We start from the raw sequence: 20631 nt of genomic DNA on the forward strand, positions 1-20631 counted from the left end.
AGAGGGGTACTTCAAGGCTCTGTTTTGGGACCCCTTCTATTTTTGGTTTTCATAAATGGTCTTCCGAAATTTTGTTCAAAAACTTCCATTACTGTTATTTTTGCGGACGATACTAACTTACAAGACTCATCTTTTTTATAAAAATAAAGTTGAAAGCTACCTCTCGACGACTAGTGATTCACACTATTGTCTTTTCTATCGAAAAGTACTAAAAAAAAAGATAATCTTTTTACGTAAAATTTGTCCAACCTCGATACCTTATTCTGTTCATATGTTAAGAGGGAGTTATTTATATTCTCACACTAATCCCACTCTTGCTATCTCGGAAACGGTAAGTCCTACAAGGTCGGGTAAATTGTAATAGGTAAAAATTTTCTATTTGGGGACCTAGAATATTCTCTTTTCAGATCGAGAATATCAGTGGTTGTTTTCAAAATATTAGCCAAATACTAGAATTGTCCAATTTCGTTTTTTGGCTCTACTGTCTCCATTTTGAATGATTTAAAAAAAGGCCGAGGAACTTTCAATACTGTTCCATATTTGTTATAAACTGATATAAACCAATTTGCAATGCGACGTTTCTTTCATTAGATTTCATCATTAACTTTTTTTTTATATACGAGCCTCTAGTTTTTTTCATTGATTTTTTTAGCCTCTGTGATAACAAATTCAGCTTTGTATTTACATGTGTTTTCCGTCCATTGTTGCAAAATCAACAAATAAACTGATTAGCTCATGATAAAGAAAAAGGAAATAATTAAAATGGAGTTTTTATCGCACAGAATTGTTTGTAATAGTAAAATAAAGTACCATAAAACCATTTGATTATTACTTTTCTCAGCATCAGTATTCTTCCTAACAGGTATCTCTACCGTCTATATCAAAATCCAATTACTTCAATTTTTCTAAAAATTCCACTTCTGTTATCTTGTTTGACTGTATTTTAGTTTTTTGAGTTTTGAGGAACCTGTAATTTGAGATCAAAAAGAAAAAAACTAGAACGGCCAATACATGTTTTTAGATTATGTTCTTTACAACAAGTTTTCAATCACAATCGTTTTAAAATTGTTAGTTTTGAATTTGTTATTGGAGAAGTGTTAAATATAATTTATAATATCACTACTTTAATCTTTCTCATGATGATCATCTTTAGCTGACAGAAATGAAGATTACAATAAGAGCTTTTTAACACTGATATTTGCCATCTTCCTCAGTATCATTTGGAAATGAGTAACTCTCCACAAAGTTTTATTATACTTTTTTCCAGCTGACGGCAATGCAGGAAAAAATGAAGAAACTCGTTGAGGAAAGCACGAAGAAGAAAAAAGAAAAGAAAAAGACCAAGGTGAAACCGAAAAAACCTCCCGCAGCAGCATTGCCAAATAGTAGTAGCAGTATTGGTAAGCCTGGAGCGCACGGGGCTCTAAACAAGCCCAACTCCCTTGCAGACAGCGTTGACGACAGCATCGCCAGTGTTGTGTCGGGGGCTGATCTCAAGATTGCCGCCGAGGCACATCATCCGACGGCCAACAAGTCTCTCAACATGCACCACAACATGGCGGCTGGCGCCAACGCTTCTGCCCAAGCTAAAACTCCTAAAAGTAAAGGTGAGATGTAACTTTTATATATCGTTGCACTAAAATGGATAGTTTCGTACTCGCTCCTGTTAATCCAGCTTTCAGTTGCCTTATATAATTTAAATTGCATGGACTAACATGTTGCTTTATTTTTGGAGTTGTTGCTTTGGTTATTTTATCCAATTTTAGTTGATTGCATTCTTTTTAAAGCAGCCAAGTTTATAATTGCCTGCCTTTTCAAAGACAGTCTATAAAGTATTACCCACTACCCAATATTCCCAAATATTGAAAACTGCATAAATATCCAATTGTTAGGGGTTTCTGTGGACAATAAACTAAAATTTGTGAACCATATTTTGGACATGAATAAAAAATTAGCTTATGGGTAATTTTCTGTTGGGCTGGTTTCTGGTGAACTTGGGTCCTCAGCTGCAAAAGCTGTTTATTATGCCTTGCTTGAATCCCATTTACTCTTAATATATAACATCCAACAATATTATTCAGAGCACATTGGTTCTACAAAAACAGGCTGTGGGGAACACCAAAGACTTTGATACCCTCACAGCTGGTTCAGGACCTATATATGGAGTTGAGGATCCGTTTTTGGGACACTCATCAGTTTTTTTGTTGTCTGTGATACCTGAGTGTCCTGGCACCCAGTATATAGTCAATCTATTCTTCCAGTTTCCTCAGTTCTTCACACAGTCTTCCTAGCCTGGCTGTCTATGAAAATATTGATCCACTCATTTTGTTGAGGCCTCAAATTGAAGTGTCTTGCGCATTGCAAGATTGCATACACTTTAGTCTGAAAGATTGATTTGTACTGTCCGAGCCGGTTAATGAAAAGGAGATTTATCCCTATACAGTAAATTCCGTAGGAATTGCAACGGGTTTAAAACTTCAACCTCAATGTTTATGTCAATAATTTATTCGTGGCTTGGTGAATTTTCCAGTCTGAATTGGTTCGACTTGTGATTGCATTACTAATTTTATAGCCAGGTTTGAATTTGGTAACACTAGATTCAAAGTAATGATGATTCACTATTCAACCAACTGATTGGTACAACTCCTCAAATTATTTGACTGATGAAAACAACAATTTTGACAGGAGCAAAATTAGCATGTATTCCACAACTCACTCCAGTTATTCAAAACAATAATATCGCCAAAGAAATTTTTTTCAGCGATTTATATTGGTTGAATTAATTGACAATTCAATTTTTTACAATTATTACAAGAGTATATGTTTTTGGAAAAAAATATAGAATTCTTTGAAGCAAATGTAATCTTATTAATCTCTATTTTATATTCAATTCATCAAATTTGTGATACCAGTCAAAGTAGAAAGCATGCAACATAGATAAGTAGAGCAAATATTTTCAATATCACTGGAGTTAACTTTTCAAAAGTAGTTTTAGGTTATACTATAACAATTTTCAATTGAAGGTGATTCATTAGTAACGTCGCACTTGAAGTGATCAATGGATAATCCTCTTACCAACTCTGCAGAGGCGTATTCATTTAAAAACATAGGTAATTACGTAAAAAAAATTATAGTAGGTGGCGCTACCTGGTGTCAACGGTAAAAATGATTACATTTTCTTATTATGTCTAATACAGTACTTCAAAAAAACAAAAACAATTACGAAATAATTATTATGTTCCTTTTATATAGAAAGAGAACTACAAAGCAAAGAAATAATTACCTATGTTATGCTTATGAAGTTTCAGAATCCATTGACTCATCCGAAGAAGAATGCCCAGTCACACTTAAATCTATTATTATTTGGTCGAAAACAGTGTCTACCATCCAGTCCAATCTCCACATTTTCTCTTCTTCCTTGATCACATGGGCTACAGCATTAGCCCAATCTTCTTTCCGTATCCGTTCCGAGTTCTAATAAACGTTGGACATCAGAAATTTTATGTCACGTTTTCACGAGCTACGAAATCATTAATTTGAGCCCAGATTAATTATATCTGGTTTAACTCGCAATGGTAAGGAGGAAGTCTCGAAATGGTGATGCCTTCAGCACTAGCTAGTGTATCCACCACATGCTGGCCATATCTGTCACGATGCTGTTTAATGACACTCATAAGCTTGGTCTTAACTATGTCCTCGGAAAATGGAATTCCTTTTTGTCCTAACCAACTCTGCATGTCTGTTTTTCTAGTGGTCATAGTTGGCAGCTGTTCTACTAATCGGCTGTGATAAGAAGGGTTATCCATTACTATTACCGAATTTGGATCGACTCGTGAAAGAAGGAATTCAAATCATCCTTGAAAGCGTCGGGCGTCCATGTCTTCGTGATGATCCCTCGTTTTTTTGGATACAAAAATTAATGGACTATCGCACCTATATGGGCGACAATTAGTCGTTGCCCTTTAACCATTGGTCCGCGTAACCCTGTTGATAAATCGGCCACAAATGCTTGACGATAACTAGTTACAGTAGTATCTTGCTAGATCTTAGATATTGTGTGACCAGCATTCACCCACGTTTCGTCCAGATAATAAATCTTTTTGTGAGCAGAACGCATTTCTCTAATAGACATCTCTCTATTAAGACAGATTTACGGGATCGTTTGGTATATATAAATTTTAAATCTTCTTTTATTATTTTCCTTCTCTTCTCTTTGCTCATTTTTGGAATGAGATCATTATCCATTACCTTTGTCCTAATGGATTCGAGGGTGGCGCTTTGTTCTCAAAAAAGAAAGAATAAATGGTATAGCGTACAAAATTTTTCTGGTACTTGTCCAATTCAATTTTTTTTCTACCACGGCAATGTACTTTTGTAGCTTGCACAATCCCAGTCACCTTTTTTTCACGTACAATGCGTTCAATTGTCGACACGGATATTTTCGTTAAAAATGAACACTGGGCTACAGCTTCCACTGTACGGAGTGTATTTTTGAAATTTTTGTACACTCTACAGACAATTTGTTTTTCTTCTAAAGACATAAACTTCCGCTTTCTTTGTACATTGCTTGGACCTGCTACGGCATCCATCTTAATACTATAAAAATAATAAAATTCAATCATATTATTCAGCTATTTGTCAGTTGTTAACTTACCTCAAAAACTATTGTTGATGTATTTTGAAAAACACTTTATTGTCAGATTTGGACTAGAACAGATTAACAAATCCGCATCACGTGTTTCGCTGCATAGTAGCTTTTTCAAGCGTGTTCACTAACAAACTGAATTATACATATATTATGTACATTTTGAAATATTACTATCTACCTAGAAACTAATAATATTCTAGGAACTAATTAATGACAGTTATACCTGAGTTTAACGAACATGTATACTTGAGTATAATAACTAGGTCAACTAATTATCTCACAATTGTGATTGTGATGAAAATCTATGATAATGTATTTTGAAAAACAAGTATATTTTAAAGTTGATAAATATAACAGTCTATTTAATAAATATAATAAAATATATTTAATAAATACAAAACAAAGTCACCTCCACAAGAAACAGAACACACTAGGCCTATGCAGATAAGGACACTTGATAATGAAGAAACCGAATGACTATTTACGGCATTTTAAGGACGCAAATATAATAGACCTGAGAAGTGTTGATCAGTTTACCGATGTTTCAAAGTATTTAACGAACTGGTCCACCTATTTGCTCGTACATCCTATCGATATTCAGAAGGTATCTTGTTACGGGAGTCAAATTTTATGGAATCATCTTACTTTTCGATTATTTACAATGGCGATGCATAGACAATAAAAATGACCCCGGTAAGAATTTAGTTCTAACATTGAAAATTGTTGCAGTTAGCTCTTACTTCAATTTGTATATGAGTTACCTTCAATTGAAAATTGTTATACTATAGTTGCACTATTTCTTACTATTGTAGTATACCTATTATTTGGCGATTGTTTTGAACCAGTACGTAGACTATTGTAAAAGTTTCTGTAAAATAGAGTAATGATAAGAATTGTGTGATGTTCCTATCTTTTTGTGTTTGTTTGAATTCGGCTACCACTGTATGGGCATTGATTTTTATACCTTACAGTACTTAAGGTGACCCTTCTAAGAAACATGCTATTCAATATTGATCATTGAAGTTAAGTGAGATTTTTCCTTGGGAGTCTGAGTTTGAGGTTTATTGGAAGGAACATTGCATTTTCTGGGAGATTTTCAGAAAATTTCTTGGAGCTTATCAACATTGTAGTTCTGCAAAGTATTAATTCACAATCCTTTGTGATGCTGTTTTACATGAAAAACGTTTTAAACGAAGTTTCTAGTATTATACTTGTATTAGGTTATACCAGAAATTATAAAAAAGTCATCTACAAAAATGCACTCTTTCTATGATATGTGATCTTGCAGTGGTTTCATCTTGATGAACATGACAATGACCAAATTATAGCAATTCCAAAATCACTCATTTTGATTTCTTCAGCAGCCTAAGAATATTAGGGTGTGAATAATATATTTATTTTCATAACGATAATATTTTGCTAATTTTAAATTTTGTTTCGTTAATGTAATATTTGAACTAGTAAGTTGGGGTAAATTCTGAGCAATAATAGTTATGCACACCTTTACATAAATGTTGAAATAATGTCATTATTTTGAATTTTACTACATAAAGACTACCTCACTCGAAAAAGGGCAATAACAAATTCTATTCTGAAGGTATATTCTTTTTCTTAAAGGTTTAAGAGGTAACAAACCTGCAACTACTCCCAGTGCTCCACCTAAACGAGTGAAAGCAAACAATAAGGCTGGCCCAGGAAGGAAAAAATCTGCAGCCCAACCACCTCCAGCACAGTGTGAATCTGAGGAAGAGGACAACGCGAAACCTATGTCTTATGATGAAAAGCGTCAGCTGTCATTGGATATTAATAAATTACCAGGTATTACTATGAATTATAACTTTAGGTCATTAATCAGCCTCTGATTTGGCAACAAAATTACATTCAATTGTGGATGGTGAAAATACCCAAAAGAGGTCAATAAAAAACTGATTTTCCTTCACAAAAAATGCCTTGTTCAATATTTAAAACAAATATATATTTCAACCCGAAGTGCATCCAAGTCTTGGGATCTTGAACCCTATAAATTTTTCTAGATTATTCGACAGAGAATTTCCAAATTAATGTGTATACATTGATTGAAAATTATTTTTGAAGAAAGCCCTAGTGTGTTCAACAAGTGCTGATATCAATGTTAATTGGCTGATTCGTACATCTGAATATGAAAGTTAACTATGTTTTGAGTTGTTTAATTGTGAATTTGTGGAAGTGCTTTTTTGCGAGATTATTAGAACCGAAAAATTGATGAGAGGTGAATAAAATACTTCCACAAATGTGACGTACAAGAAACCACATTGATTTGTTGAATAATTTGTCTTACTGTTTGACCTAGTTAAACGGTTTCATTTAGCTTTAGCTTGCCTTCTGGTGAAACCGATATACCAACAAACTTAATGAAACTATGTATAGACTCAGAATGTGCTGTAATTTTCTACATAATGAACAACTCATTTAGATATGGTATTTTCCCCCAGAAATTAAAATTAACTAATTACTCCAACTTACAAAAAAGGAGATTTTGAGTTATTTGAGAATCACTGACACATTAGTGTGTTACCTTCATTCTCTAAATTGTTTGAAATAGCTATGTGCTATGATTAATGAATTCACATAAAGTATTGTCAATGCATTCAAGAAAGAAAATATACTAGGAGGATTTTTTTTAGATCTCTCTATAGCTTATGACTGTTTGAATCATGAATATTTGTTAATTGAGTTGGAATGATATGGAATAATGCTTTAGAATGGTTCAAATCTTATTTAAGTGACCGAAGACAAAAAGTAAAAATAGTCTCAGATAGTATAGTTGGTAAGTCAGATACAAAGAAAAATATAGGCATGCCACAGGGAAGCACAACGGCCTATATATTTTAGGAGGCTATATTCATGAGCGCGTTCATTGGCATACACACAAAATTATTATGCAATCGAAATTGGAAAACGCCCCAACTGCCTCAACAAGCGAGATGATTCGCAGAGACTACCACAAACATAGAGGACATTGCTGTCACTCAAGATACCTGAAAATAACTCAGGTACCCGGTCAGGCAAACCAGATACCTGCTACAACAACATAAATATGGGCCCCGAACAACAGAGTAACCATTGTGAACTTAGAGTGGTACACAGCAAATATAGAACTAGTAACGAGACTTGGGGACAGCATATTAATCTATTTTCCATTAGTTTTCACAGAACAAACTATGGTAGGTTTTCTTCTATGGTTGGATCTCTATAGAGTTTTTGAATAACCTTTAAGAATACTCTACCAAGGATACTGTAAAGTGTTATAATTGCTGTTATTCTAGACTGTAGATACCTAAGTAATTTTAATTTATTCATTTATACAGGTTATCCCCATTACACAATATACATAGAGTGAAATAATAATAGAAATACAGTTGATCGGCATATACACTACAGATAGTCAAGTACAAGAACAATAAATTAGTATACAAAACTAAATGTTAAAATTCTTTTTAATGGGGATAATGTAGTAACCTCCAATTTTTTATCATTAATCCTTTTGAGTGTGCGATCGATAGGAGAATGTATGCCATAGTTGGTGGTACGGAAAGGAATGTGAAAGAGATCCGTATTCCTGGGAGCTCTGGTAGGAGTTCAGTGCATATAACAAGATCATTAATTAATTTGTACATGGTAGGTCGGTAGCCGAGCGGTTCGAAGCGGGTGCTTTGTTAACTCTCTCAATCGACCGATGTTTGAGTCTGATCAATTTTCACTTGCTATCGTCCAACACGTGTTAGGAATCACACGTTCAAAGATAAGACGTCGTTAGTCCTTGACTCGCACAAGTTTCGACTTCTGACGGTTATCTTTCGTAGGGGTGCGACAGCTGATTAACGGAAAAACATATTTTATCAGAATTTTCTCTTCTCTTACTCAGTGAACTGAGGTTGAGAGCATTTGCAATAAAGTTATAATTATGGTTCTCTATGGATGTCCATTTTATATGCACAGAATCTTAATAATTTATTCTGAACCCTTTCTGAAGTAGTGTAGTGATTCCCATAAAATGGTGACCATGATCCATATTCTGACCAAGAGATCATTTGTTAATGCAAAGTAAATTGTTCTTATGGATCCAACAGTAGGCGATTATAGTTTTATGAAATGAAACCCAATAGTTTTTTCAGTTTAGAACAGTATTATCATTATTTTGTGATTTATTTTTCAGTAAGTTGTTGCCTTATTCTGGAATTACTTGTTTATTTTTGTTAATTTTACATTGACAACTATTATATGTTTTGTTATTTTGTAATGATAGATAAATGAATGTATCATCATGAAAAAAATCCTATACTGTATGTATATGTGTTTGTGTATATCAATAAACAATAACTTCATTCATGAATATTAAATATATGGACTTTCAGAATTGAATGTTATAATTATATCAATAATAAGTTGACCTTATTTCAAATCTGGTTGAAAGAACTTTGGGTTTTCAATTATGTCATTCTTCATGAAACAAACTTGTGATTCTGCTCAGTATATATATATAAATATATGTATTTATATATATAACATCGAGAAAGGTTAATGCAGTCAAGCTGCTGGAAACATCCCGAAATATAAAATTTAATTTCTCAGTATGAAGTTAACGTCTACGATCCAAAAACTACAACAAATTAAAAATTCAAAGATGGGGGTGGCCCAAGTCAGATGACACCCTATATAAAAGTTGGTTTTTCCTGTATATCTCCAGAACCAAAAGAGCTATATTAGATTTTTTCTACATCATCGAATAGGTTTCTAAAATACGCAACTTTGCCACAATTTAACCGACACTCTATCTCTTATCGTTTACGAGATCCCCATCTACAGAAACTAATTTGAATAGCCCTGTATATAGAGATTTATTAAAGTTAAAATTTTGCTCCTAATAAAAGCTTCTCTGCAGCTATCGTTTTTTTTTTTTTTCTATCTTATAGATATACCTAATACATTTTTTTGTAGTATGAGTATCCTAGAGATATCAACAGAATATAATTCCAGATTTTATCCTAGATTGAATATAAACATGGTATGCAGAGAGAGCAGCTTCGGTTGAGACATGCTCCAACAGAATTTTCAATGCATAGCAATATTTTTTGATAAGTAGTCTATGTGATTTTTCCAGTCCAGTCTCCTATCTATCAAGAGCCCCAAAAATTTTACCTGATTGCATGTCTATATTTTCATTATTATATTCAAAGGTATTCAACTCTGGCAAGGATCTATTTGCGAAATGAATTATTTGAGTTTTGTCAATATCAAGTAGTAGGTCATTTGCTGTGAGGAAATTGTTTAATACATCTAGCACATTTGTTGTCTTTGTCATGACCAACTGAGAGTTCTTTTCTTTTACGATGACCGATATATCATAAGCATATAATACAATATCTTCATATATATAATATACATAAAAACTTGGCAAGTTGACTTGGGTGTCACACCAATAGGAGGTTCCACTTATGTTTTCGCTTGCGTTTACGCAGCTATTTTTATCAAGTACTTTCTTGGTTTTTCCCATTTTGTCTTCAATCGAGGACCGCCTGCCCGGTACTGACGATGCCCAATGGGCTGAAACAGCTGTCTACCGGTGGCTCTTAAATTGGAATCAATATGGGAATGATCAAAAAGGACTTATCTATTTATTTTTTTGATTTTCATGGAATTATTTTCCAGCAGATTGACTACATTAACCTTTCTAGATTTCATATCATTTCTATAAACATGTGGATTCGTTTTCCGATGGCATTTCAGGTTAGCTTCCGAAATTTCTGCTACAGCAGTTGTCGGTTGATTGGTCAAACCACCAACACTGACATAAAAACTTGGCAAGTTGACTTGGGTGTCACACCAATAGATGGTTCCACTTATTTTTCTCTTGCGTTTACGCAGCTATTTTGATCATGTACTTTTTTGGTTTTTCCCATTGTGTCTTCAATCGAGGACCGCCTGCCCGGTACTGACGATGCCCAATAGGCTGAAACAACTGTCTACTGGTGGCTCTTAAATTGGAATCAATATGAGAATGATCAAAAAGTACTTATCTATTTATTTTTTGATTTTCATGGAATTATTTTCCAGCGTATTGACTGCATTAACCTTTCTAGATTCCATATCATTTCTATAAACATGTGGATTCGTTTTCCGATGGCATTTCAGGTTAGCTTCCCAAATTTCTGCTACAGCAGTTGTCGGTTGATTGGTCAAACCACCAACTTTGACATAAAAACTTGGCGAGTTGACTTGGGTGTCACACCAATAGGGGGTTCCACTTATGTTTCGCTTGCGTTTACGCAGCTATTTTTATCAAGTACTTTCTTGGTTTTTCCCATTTTGTCTTCAATCGAGGACCGCTTGCTCGGTACTTACGATGCCCAATAGGCTGAAATAGCTGTATACCAGTGGCTCTTAAACTGAAATCAATATGGGAATGATCAAAAAGTACTTATCTATTTATTTTATATAAATATATATATATATATATATATATATATATATATATATATATATATATATATATATATATATATATATATAGTTGGTAGTACTGTCATTTTCTAGGCACTCCTCAAACTTCGTTTGAAGAGTGCCTAGATATATTAGATTTTTTTTTTTACATCATCGAATAGGTTTCTAAAATACGCAACTTTGCCACAATTTAACCGACATTCTATCTCTTATCGTTTACGAGATCTCCATGTACAGAAACGAATTTGAATAGCCCTGTATATGAAGCAGTAGTATTTGTAACAGAAAATAAATCAGAACTTTTCATTAACTGTGAAAAGGATCACTTATACAACACCAGAACAAAGAATGATCTTAGAAATGAGAAATGCAACTATACATATATACAGAGAAATTTCAAATATAAACATAATAAATTTCCACTCACTCTAAGATATCTTCGAATTTCAACAATGAAATATCGTTTGAATGTCTTAAATGATAGTATGCTAACTATATGAATGTTATTTACATATGCCTGATTTTATATATTTTTTTTTTGTCTTAAAACTACTCGTGTGATAATATTGATTATGTATGTGAAGCTTTGATTTGTTACTATTACTGACATGTTCCACACTCCTCGGAGTTTATATATGTACATTATATGTAACCAGAGCAAATAAAGATCTATCTATGTATCTATTATATATATATATATATAAATTTATTTTTTTCCAGGAGATAAACTGGGAAGGGTAGTACATATAATCCAGTCACGAGAACCATCCTTGAGGGATTCAAACCCAGACGAAATAGAAATTGATTTTGAAACATTGAAACCATCAACCCTTAGAGAGTTAGAGAGCTATGTTGCATCGTGTCTTCGAAAAAAGCCACGTAAGCCATACTGTAAGTTCCGTTACCTCACGTCAAAAGGTCGCCTAAAATGCACCAGACCTCTGATAGTAGCACGCCCTTTAAAAAAAACTTGTCTTCTAAAAATTGAATCTTTTAGAAAATATATTGGGCGTGCCACAGGCGTACGTAATTGGAACTACACATTTTTAAGCATGGTAGAGCGTTGCTGGTGGGATTTTGGTTCATTGTTTATACAGTGTGTATCAGCCAAATGAAATAAACTCGATAATTGATAAAGTGGTTGTGTTAAAAAAAATTAGACATTCGGATTGGTATTTCCACCTTTTTATATATAGTGTATCTTGAAACAGTGGCAATACCAACTTTTTTATTTTAATGTAGAAATTTGGGTTTTTGTTTGAAGCTGTTTGTGATTTTGGGTTTCTGAAACGTTGTCTGTTGAAATTTATTTCTGGTGTTTTTTTGTCAGGAGTGCCTGGCACCTTCAGAGGTTTATCGTCACTTCCACTTGGATTCTTCAGATTATTCTAGACAATTTTTCAATTGGTTTGGAAATATGTTTTTAGATTCATTACAAAAATGAACAAAAAATGGAAAATTACTTGATTGCAGAAATTCACTACAACACATTCAATACATATTTCTCAATAAGGTCTTGATCATTACTAAATTAGCAGAAACTATTTCATCCTCCCTATTCACTGAGATGAATTAAAAATATATTCTTGGGAAAGAAAGGTATTGGCTTTCTAGGTCTCCATCTTTATACAAAAAAATGTTGGAATCTTCCAAACAAAGGAAGGAAACAATCAATTTAAAAAAAAGTAACTCTTTAATCATGCAAAGAAGTAATTTTTAGAGACAAACTGAAAGAAAAGCCCTTTCAAAACAGCTACTTTCACATTAACATTGAAATACACTAAAGAAAAATACTTTCGAAACAAAAAAACACTTTTCTCTGTTTAGTTTGTATTCCAAACATTTGTTATGGAATTGAATCAGATATCATTCACGGGATTTCTACACAATATAATAAATGAAAGAGGTAAAATTTCACTTACATGAAACACTTTTCATCACCAAATCTGGTCAACATTATGAGATAAAACACTCAATTCATTCATAAAATTACGACTTTGTTAACTATGAATATAATCTACTCATCATCGATGACATTAGTAATGACATTCATTTGATTATTTGATTAAATCACTTTCAATTTAAAAAATATATTCGCTTTTTCATTAGTTTATTAAGCCCGGGATTAACAAATTGTCTGACTACATGACAGTAGGTGTCAGATAAGAAAGCATCGGCCAATGCAATGCGCGTTGATGCTAAATTAAATATTATGTCTGAGTTTGAGTAGAATATATATACTTCGAGTCGAAAAGCAGCATAAAATGATACCAACTAAGAAGCTCATGGAAGATGATTTTGATATTTGAAAGTAATGTTAGTTATAGTCTGTATAAAAGTTTTTGTTAAAGAAGTGCCCAACTAAAAATAGCAAATAACGTATCCGGGTGTTTTTTGAGCATGCCTTTATTAATTCATTATTGAATTTATTTCATTTGGTTTATACACATTGTATGTCGGTTGTCGGGAATGCTTTGCCCAATTATTCTATGATATATTGCTTAAAAGTGGTAATACTTTGTGTGGGATAATCGCTTTCTTGGCTAGCTTTCACAATGAAAAATAATGAAGCTTTATTGATTGGAAAATTGTTTTGAGTGCGCAGTGGCAGCATTTTTTTAAGATAACCTTATTACTTGTGTAGATTTACCATTTACTCGTTTTTCAAATTATGAACGTTTGAAAGGGTTAAAATCCCAAATCACTAAACAAAGAAGAATCTATCGTGCATTACCTGAAGGTGAAATTGAACTGGTTATTTCATGAGGAGATATAATAATTTTTAAGTTCAATTTTTTTGAACAACTTTTGATTTTTGTTTTAGATTAATATTATTTTGCAGTTGGTGCAACCCAACCAGCATTTTCAGTTGCCGCTTACTTCTTGGAATTAAGCGAACTTAATCAGTCGAACACTTCTTGTAAAAGTATCTATTGAATTAACTATCTATTATGATAATTATACAATTTTCACACTATAAATTTCATACAAGTTTCACTACATAAAACTTCATCAGTTGGACTGATCTATGGAAGAGAGACAAGTTCCCAACCTCCTTTCAATGTTACGTACTATGAGATTGCTTGTGATGTTTCAGGTTCAAATCAGACTCTTTTATAGATATAATTTAACAGCCTCAGGGTATATTTAAGAAAGGGGCTTCATATACAGGCTGATTCACGGTGGATGGCACATTAGACGTTTCTGGTGAACCAGACAACGGATCACTTTGAAAATTTAATGGAGGGCATATTCGGACATTCTCTAGCCAACTAAAATATTTTCGACAATGCGGTGTTGCCGCTTCTATTAGAAAGCAGTAGCAACTTTGATTTTTCAAATGGAACACTCTGTATATAATATTATTTTTGGAATCTCCAACAATTGCCCGACAACTTTTCTTGATATTTCCCTATACCTATCTGTTACCGTTTTCGAAATAAAAATTAATTTCAATTTTTTTCTTCGAAAATCATGACTTCTAAAAATGCCGATATCTTTTAGTTAAGAAGTACTATGATATCGAAATTTGGTTTGGAGTTAGGTGATACTTGGACACTTCCCACATGTCAGCCTAATCTTCGTTACTTCAATACAGGGTGGTAAAAAAATACAGTTTTTTCGTTTGCTTGAAAAAGTTGCTGAAATTTGATTATTTTAAATGGAACACCCTGTATATTATTGAAAATTCGGAAAGCTGCTGAAATTTGCTTTCTTTTTATGTATATCATACCTATACCTAACTAGTCAAGTTTCGGACTTATGAACATTTATTTGTGAAAATGTCCCTTCAGAATGGTATTTCCATTCGGTATTTGGTAAGCAGGCCATGATTACTATTTGACAGTAGCATTGTGACATTCTCCTAATAATATCGACATTTTCGTCACTTCAGAAGTTGCAAATACCTTCAAAACGATGGAACAAAACTATTCAAACGAAGTTCTTATGAATTTGTTTATTACTTTTGAACAGTGTGACAAAATTATCAGCAGAACATGTAGAAAGTTCAATGAAATGTATCCGAATCTACCGCCAATGAACCTCAAGAAATTTATACGAATTCAGAACAATTTCAATGCATTTGGATCAACTTCAAAAGCACCAAGAAACTTGCCTCGACCCGTAACTTTCGAAGACAACCAGATTAATGTCTTAGCATATTTTCACGCATTTCCCGAGTCATCGATAAGAAGTGCTGAAGAAGATTTGGGTATAAAATATTCATCGGTTCAAAGAATCTTGCGAAGACATAAAATGCATGATTATAAATTCACCAAAATTCAAGCAATGAAGCCTCAAGATCCTCAACAGAGAGTAGAATTTTGTGAAATGTTGTTGACACGCATTCAAGAAGATCCACTTTTTTTAAATAAAATTATTTGGACTGATGAATTGAAATTTTCGAGAGAAGGGATTTTCAATAGAAAAAATCGTCATTATTGGTCCAGTGAAAATCCTCACGTCACAAAAGAAGCCGGATTTCAAGAAAAATTTAGTTTTAATGTCTTCTGCATGTTGATGGACAACAAATTGAGGTACGTGATATACGAGGAGTCATTAACATCCAGAAGCTACCTGAATATTTTGGAGAATACTGTAGACAGTTTCGTGGATAATCTGCCACTCGAAGATTATCGAAACTGTTGGTACCAACTAGACGGAGCTCCTGCACATTGCACAAGAGAAGTGAGCGCAGAACTGAATAGACTATTTGACGATCGGTAGATGAGGCTCTTGGGACCATGGAATTGGCCAGCGAGATCACCCGATCTTAATCCATTAGATTTTTATTTGTGGAGAATGTTTAAAGAAAAATTTTACAAAATACCCGTGCGTTCGAAAGATGAATTGTTAGAAAGGATTGCCCAAACATTTGAAGATTTGGATCCCAATGAAATCAGATCTGCCACCACGAAAGCAGTCAACACCCTCATTTTAAAGTGCTTGGAAGTGAACGGCCAGCGATTCGAACATATTTTGAAATATTCCACATGATTGTTTTACTTTTTTATAATTATTCATATCAATATTTCCAATTTCAAGTTTCTTGGTGCTTTTTTAAAGTTTATCCAAACATATTGAAATTGTTCTGAATTCGTATAAATTTCTTGAGGTTCATTGGAGGTAGATTCGGATACATTTCATTGAACTTTCTACATGTTCTGCTGATAATTTTGTCACACTGTTCAAAAATGAAAAAACAAATTCATAAGAACTTCGTTTGAATAGTTTTGTTCCATCGTTTTGAAGGTATTTGCAACTTCTGAAGTGACGAAAATGTTGATATTATTAGGAGAATGTCACAACGCTACTGTCAAATAGTAATCATGGCCTGCTTACCAAATACCGAATGGAAATACCATTCTGAAGGGACATTTTCACAAATAAATGTTCATAAGTCCGAAACTTGACTAGTTAGGTATAGGTATGATATACATAGAAAGAAAGCAAATTTCAGCAGCTTTCCGAATTTTCAATAATATATAGGGTGTTCCATTTAAAATAATCAAATTTCAGCAACTTTTTCAAGCAAACGAAAAAACTGTATTTTTTTACCACCCTGTATTGAAGTAACGGATATTAGGCTGACGTGTGGGAAGTGTCCAAGTATCACCTAACTCCAAACCAAATTTCGATGTCATAGTACTTCTTAACTAAAAGATATCGGCATTTTTAGAAGTCATGATTTTCGAAGAAAAAAATTGAAATTAATTTTTATTTCGAAAACGGTAACAGATAGGTATAGGGAAATATCAAGAAAAGTTGTCGGGCAATTGTTGGAGATTCCAAAAATAATATTATATACAGAGTGTTCCATTTGAAAAATCAAAGTTGCTACTGCTTTCTAATAGAAGCGGCAACACCGCATCGTCGAAAATATTTTAGTTGGCTAGAGAATGTCCGAATATGCCCTCCATTAAATTTTCAAAGTGATCCGTTGTCTGGTTCACCAGAAACGTCTAATGTGCCATCCACCGTGAATCAGCCTGTATGTGAGCAGTATTTCAAAGATATATATGAAAATTGGATTTTTAGTGAAAATCATACAACAAACTTTATTAATAAGGTCTCATTTGGGCTTTATAAAACATTCAAAGTTAGCTAAGTTAATAAAAGCAGCATACATACATTTGACCTAATTATTCAAATTAAATATCTACATGATGATGATCATTTTTGAAAGAAGAAAAATTATCTGATGTAGCCGTGGTCTCTTGATCGGAACATACAATGCTGCGGTGAGCCTAATGCGGTTTCCGACACATTTGTATTGAAAATGTCTAGAATGGTCGTTTGCATTGACGAAGTTTGCGTTGGCGGCAGGTCAAAGTTCCCAATAGAAATATGCTTCCCACACCATATAATGATTACTGCAGTATCCTGCATTCCAATCAAGAGGCCTCTACTTGAAATAATTATTGACAAAAGTTTTTGAAACGAATTCATAAAAATATGTTTTTACATGTATTTTGAATAACATTATGAAGAAAAAAAAATGATCTGCACGTGGTTTTTAGACTGAGAAATCGCAAGAAAGTATTCTGACATGTGTTTTGTTCACGAACATATATCTCATTCAAATTTCAATTTGGAGAAAAGGGTATTTAAATTTCTTTTTGAATTGCACACATGAAATTCTTTATAATTCAGAGTGAATTTATGTGCTTTCAACCAACTTTTTTTTTATTTTCATCTACGAATTACTAACCTCTTAATTTTATAATTTCAATGAAATATTTAGAATTAGTTATTTATCATATCTGAATACTATTCGGTCCTTGATATACATTCCTTTGAATTTAATATACAGATAATAAGCAATTTGATAAAGATATATTCCTAATGAGTGAAACTTGATATTTCTATCTAATATTTGTTGATACGAATTCTAGAGGTCAGATGATCACTTATTTATGAAAAAATATATAAGCTACTTAAAAAATATTAACTACTCATTCAATAGGCAAACTTTTTTTATAAAATTAGGTAGTATATGAATGTTAGAAATTCAAAATTCCCCAAAAAACTATCAACTTACAGACAACTCTTCAAGGCAACTCATCAAATTTTCCAAGAATGATATTTTGGCAACATGACAACTGAAACTGAAGTGAATTGTTACTCATCTAATTAATCGAATAAACATATTTTACACAGCCTGATGCTATCTGCTATTTGAATATTTGCTATTTGAACTGTAACTTCATTTAGACCTCCTACAGTCTTGAAGATATATTTAGATCTAAATTATATTTCAAAATTTTCTATTTGAAGGTTCAAATTTTCAATAATAAGAAATTTCAATAACTTCCTCTAAGAATTAGGACTAACTGCTTTTAATTTTTGGAGTTTTTTTGCTTCTGGTTTCCATGAAATGTTTCAGTATTTCTAAGTGCTTAATATATAATATATGTTTTATATATAATAATTATGTATTCCAGATAAAAAGGTTACTGGAAAATCCAAGGATGAACAAATAGCTGAAAAAAAGCAGGAGCTAGAGAAAAGACTTATAGATGTGAATGACAAAATAGGAAATTCAAAAAAGGCCGCTAAAAAAGGTTAGTAGTTTATATTAACATGTATGTATCTGATGAGCAGGGTACTGAAAAATGACTTAGTTTTTTTCCAATTTAGTAGGCTAATATGCTATCAGATTGTTCTAATGTAACCTTTATATTATGTACCTGAATCGATTGTTGAATACTCGATATTACTAAATTAGAACATAAAAAAACATTAATGTATCATATTATTAGTATGTAATTTTTTACATTCTATACAAATGTATTTTATTGTATACAGTGTATTTCTAAAATTGTCAAGTGAATTGTATTTATTATTTTCGAAGATAATAAATATATGATTGAATTTTCTTCTTTTTTCATTTTCTTATGAGAAATTCTCATTTAACAAGTTCAATCAGTTTAAATTTATTATCTGTTTCACCTAAAAAACGTAAATTAGAATTTTTGTGAAAAGAAGCTTATCAACATATTTCATTGATTATTTTAAAAAAGATAGATCAATTATTAAAATTCTATGAATTGTATTTACGCCAAATCTATATTGATACTACTCGTAGCTTAGTACTTATTCTAATGTAGAGAATAAAATCGACTGATTATACAATTATCTAACAATAATGAAAATAATAAATGCTTTTATTAATAGGTAAAAGAAGTTATAAATCAAATACAAATAATTCGTGAATCCTCAATCTATCAAATAGTAGGGTTCAAAAGTTATTCTAGGACATTGATTGCTTTTCCATTTAACCATCTAAAAGATCAAAATAAAAGTATTTAGAAAGTTCTTACATACATCCTGTAGTAGTATGTACAGCAAAACAACAAACACAGCACAATTTTGATAACAGAAAAATTTTTGGGCTTTCTATTTATCCATCTTTATACAGAAAACTTTGGAAACTTTTGAAAAAGTAGTTCTTTCAAGGGGGCTCTTGAACTTGATTGTTTCTTTACTTTGGAGGTTTCCCACATTTTTTTATGAATATGAAACAGTAGAAAGTCGTCAAAAAATTGTTTTTTCAAAAACTAATCTCTCCTGAAAATACACTACTTTCATGAAATACAAATTATAAACTTGGAGCAACACATCATTACACATATGTCATCATATTTTTCTGCTGGTAAAAAAATAATTTGAAAACAGGTTTGCTGCATATTCAATCAGTGGGAGCTCGTATTTGGATGGTAGCTTGCATTGGGTGGCATGAGAGATAGTAATTGACTATCGTTTTTACTGTTCATTATTGTTTATTGAGAAGTTTCTACAGTTTGAACATTTTTATTTCACACAAACAGTTGTTTTCACAACTGATGCCAAATAATTTATTTATCGTAATTATAAATTTTTACTTTAAATTGGAAATTACTCTATCTATGATTAGAACAGCTAAAAAAAATAATACGTCATATAATTGCCAAAATGTCACCTTCACAGTATATAACAAAGTCGTTATATTCTACAGTAATTGACAAGAATATTCTACATGTCTGATAGCATAAGAAGCATGTCAACATAAAATTTTTAGATATTTAATTACTCTTTATTCTAATTGGTAGCATTATTATCTTTCTGAAGGTATCAATTTCGTTTCATTTTAAAACTGTCAAATTGGTTAGTTTTAGAAAATATAAGTAGATATCGAACTAGTTTAAAAAATATGTTTGAAATCTGTTTTTCCGTTAATCAGTTATCCAACCAGAGTAAGAAATCACTATTTTGGTTGCATCCAAGTAGGCAACATTTTGTTGGATTTGTCTTATAATGAAAGAAGTGTAGTATATATGAGTTTGATATCAATTTATAAAAAAAAGAATTCAATCTTCAAATCAGTAGTTCAGAGCTTATTATTATATTTTTGTCAAACGTTTGTTTGAAGGTGATTGACAATGTTACATGATGAATTTCACTAGTTCGGACATCATCATTTTATATAGTAGACAATGGAAGTCCGAACTAGTGACATTTTT

The 20631-nt window shown here is 32.3% G+C and overlaps 1 protein-coding gene and 1 non-coding gene across 14 annotated transcripts in view; both read left to right on the forward strand.

Moving 5' to 3' along the window:
- LOC111507170 (bromodomain-containing protein 3) overlaps positions 1–20631 on the forward strand; it is a 65421-nt gene that overhangs the window by 29252 nt on the left and 15538 nt on the right. For 10 of the 13 annotated variants that reach the window (XM_074173025.1, XM_074173032.1, XM_074173029.1 and 7 more), the window contains 4 exons: positions 1268–1607; positions 6266–6466; positions 11849–12019; positions 18574–18693. In XM_074173025.1, coding sequence (XP_074029126.1) covers positions 1268–1607; positions 6266–6466; positions 11849–12019; positions 18574–18693 — 832 coding nt within the window. The remainder of the gene's footprint in view (positions 1–1267; positions 1608–6265; positions 6467–11848; positions 12020–18573; positions 18694–20631) is intronic. The other 3 variants (XM_074173038.1, XM_074173037.1, XM_074173036.1) reach the window with 2 other exon arrangements.
- Positions 1131–1200, forward strand: LOC141481549 (small nucleolar RNA SNORD36). Its single transcript, XR_012465030.1, has one exon. It is a non-coding gene; the product is annotated as a small nucleolar RNA SNORD36 (small nucleolar RNA).

The sequence above is a fragment of the Leptinotarsa decemlineata genome, unplaced genomic scaffold, assembly GCF_025532065.1.
Source record: "Leptinotarsa decemlineata unplaced genomic scaffold, Ldec_3_MD MMD2_tig00000199_RagTag_RagTag, whole genome shotgun sequence".
Taxonomy (NCBI): domain Eukaryota; kingdom Metazoa; phylum Arthropoda; class Insecta; order Coleoptera; family Chrysomelidae; genus Leptinotarsa; species Leptinotarsa decemlineata.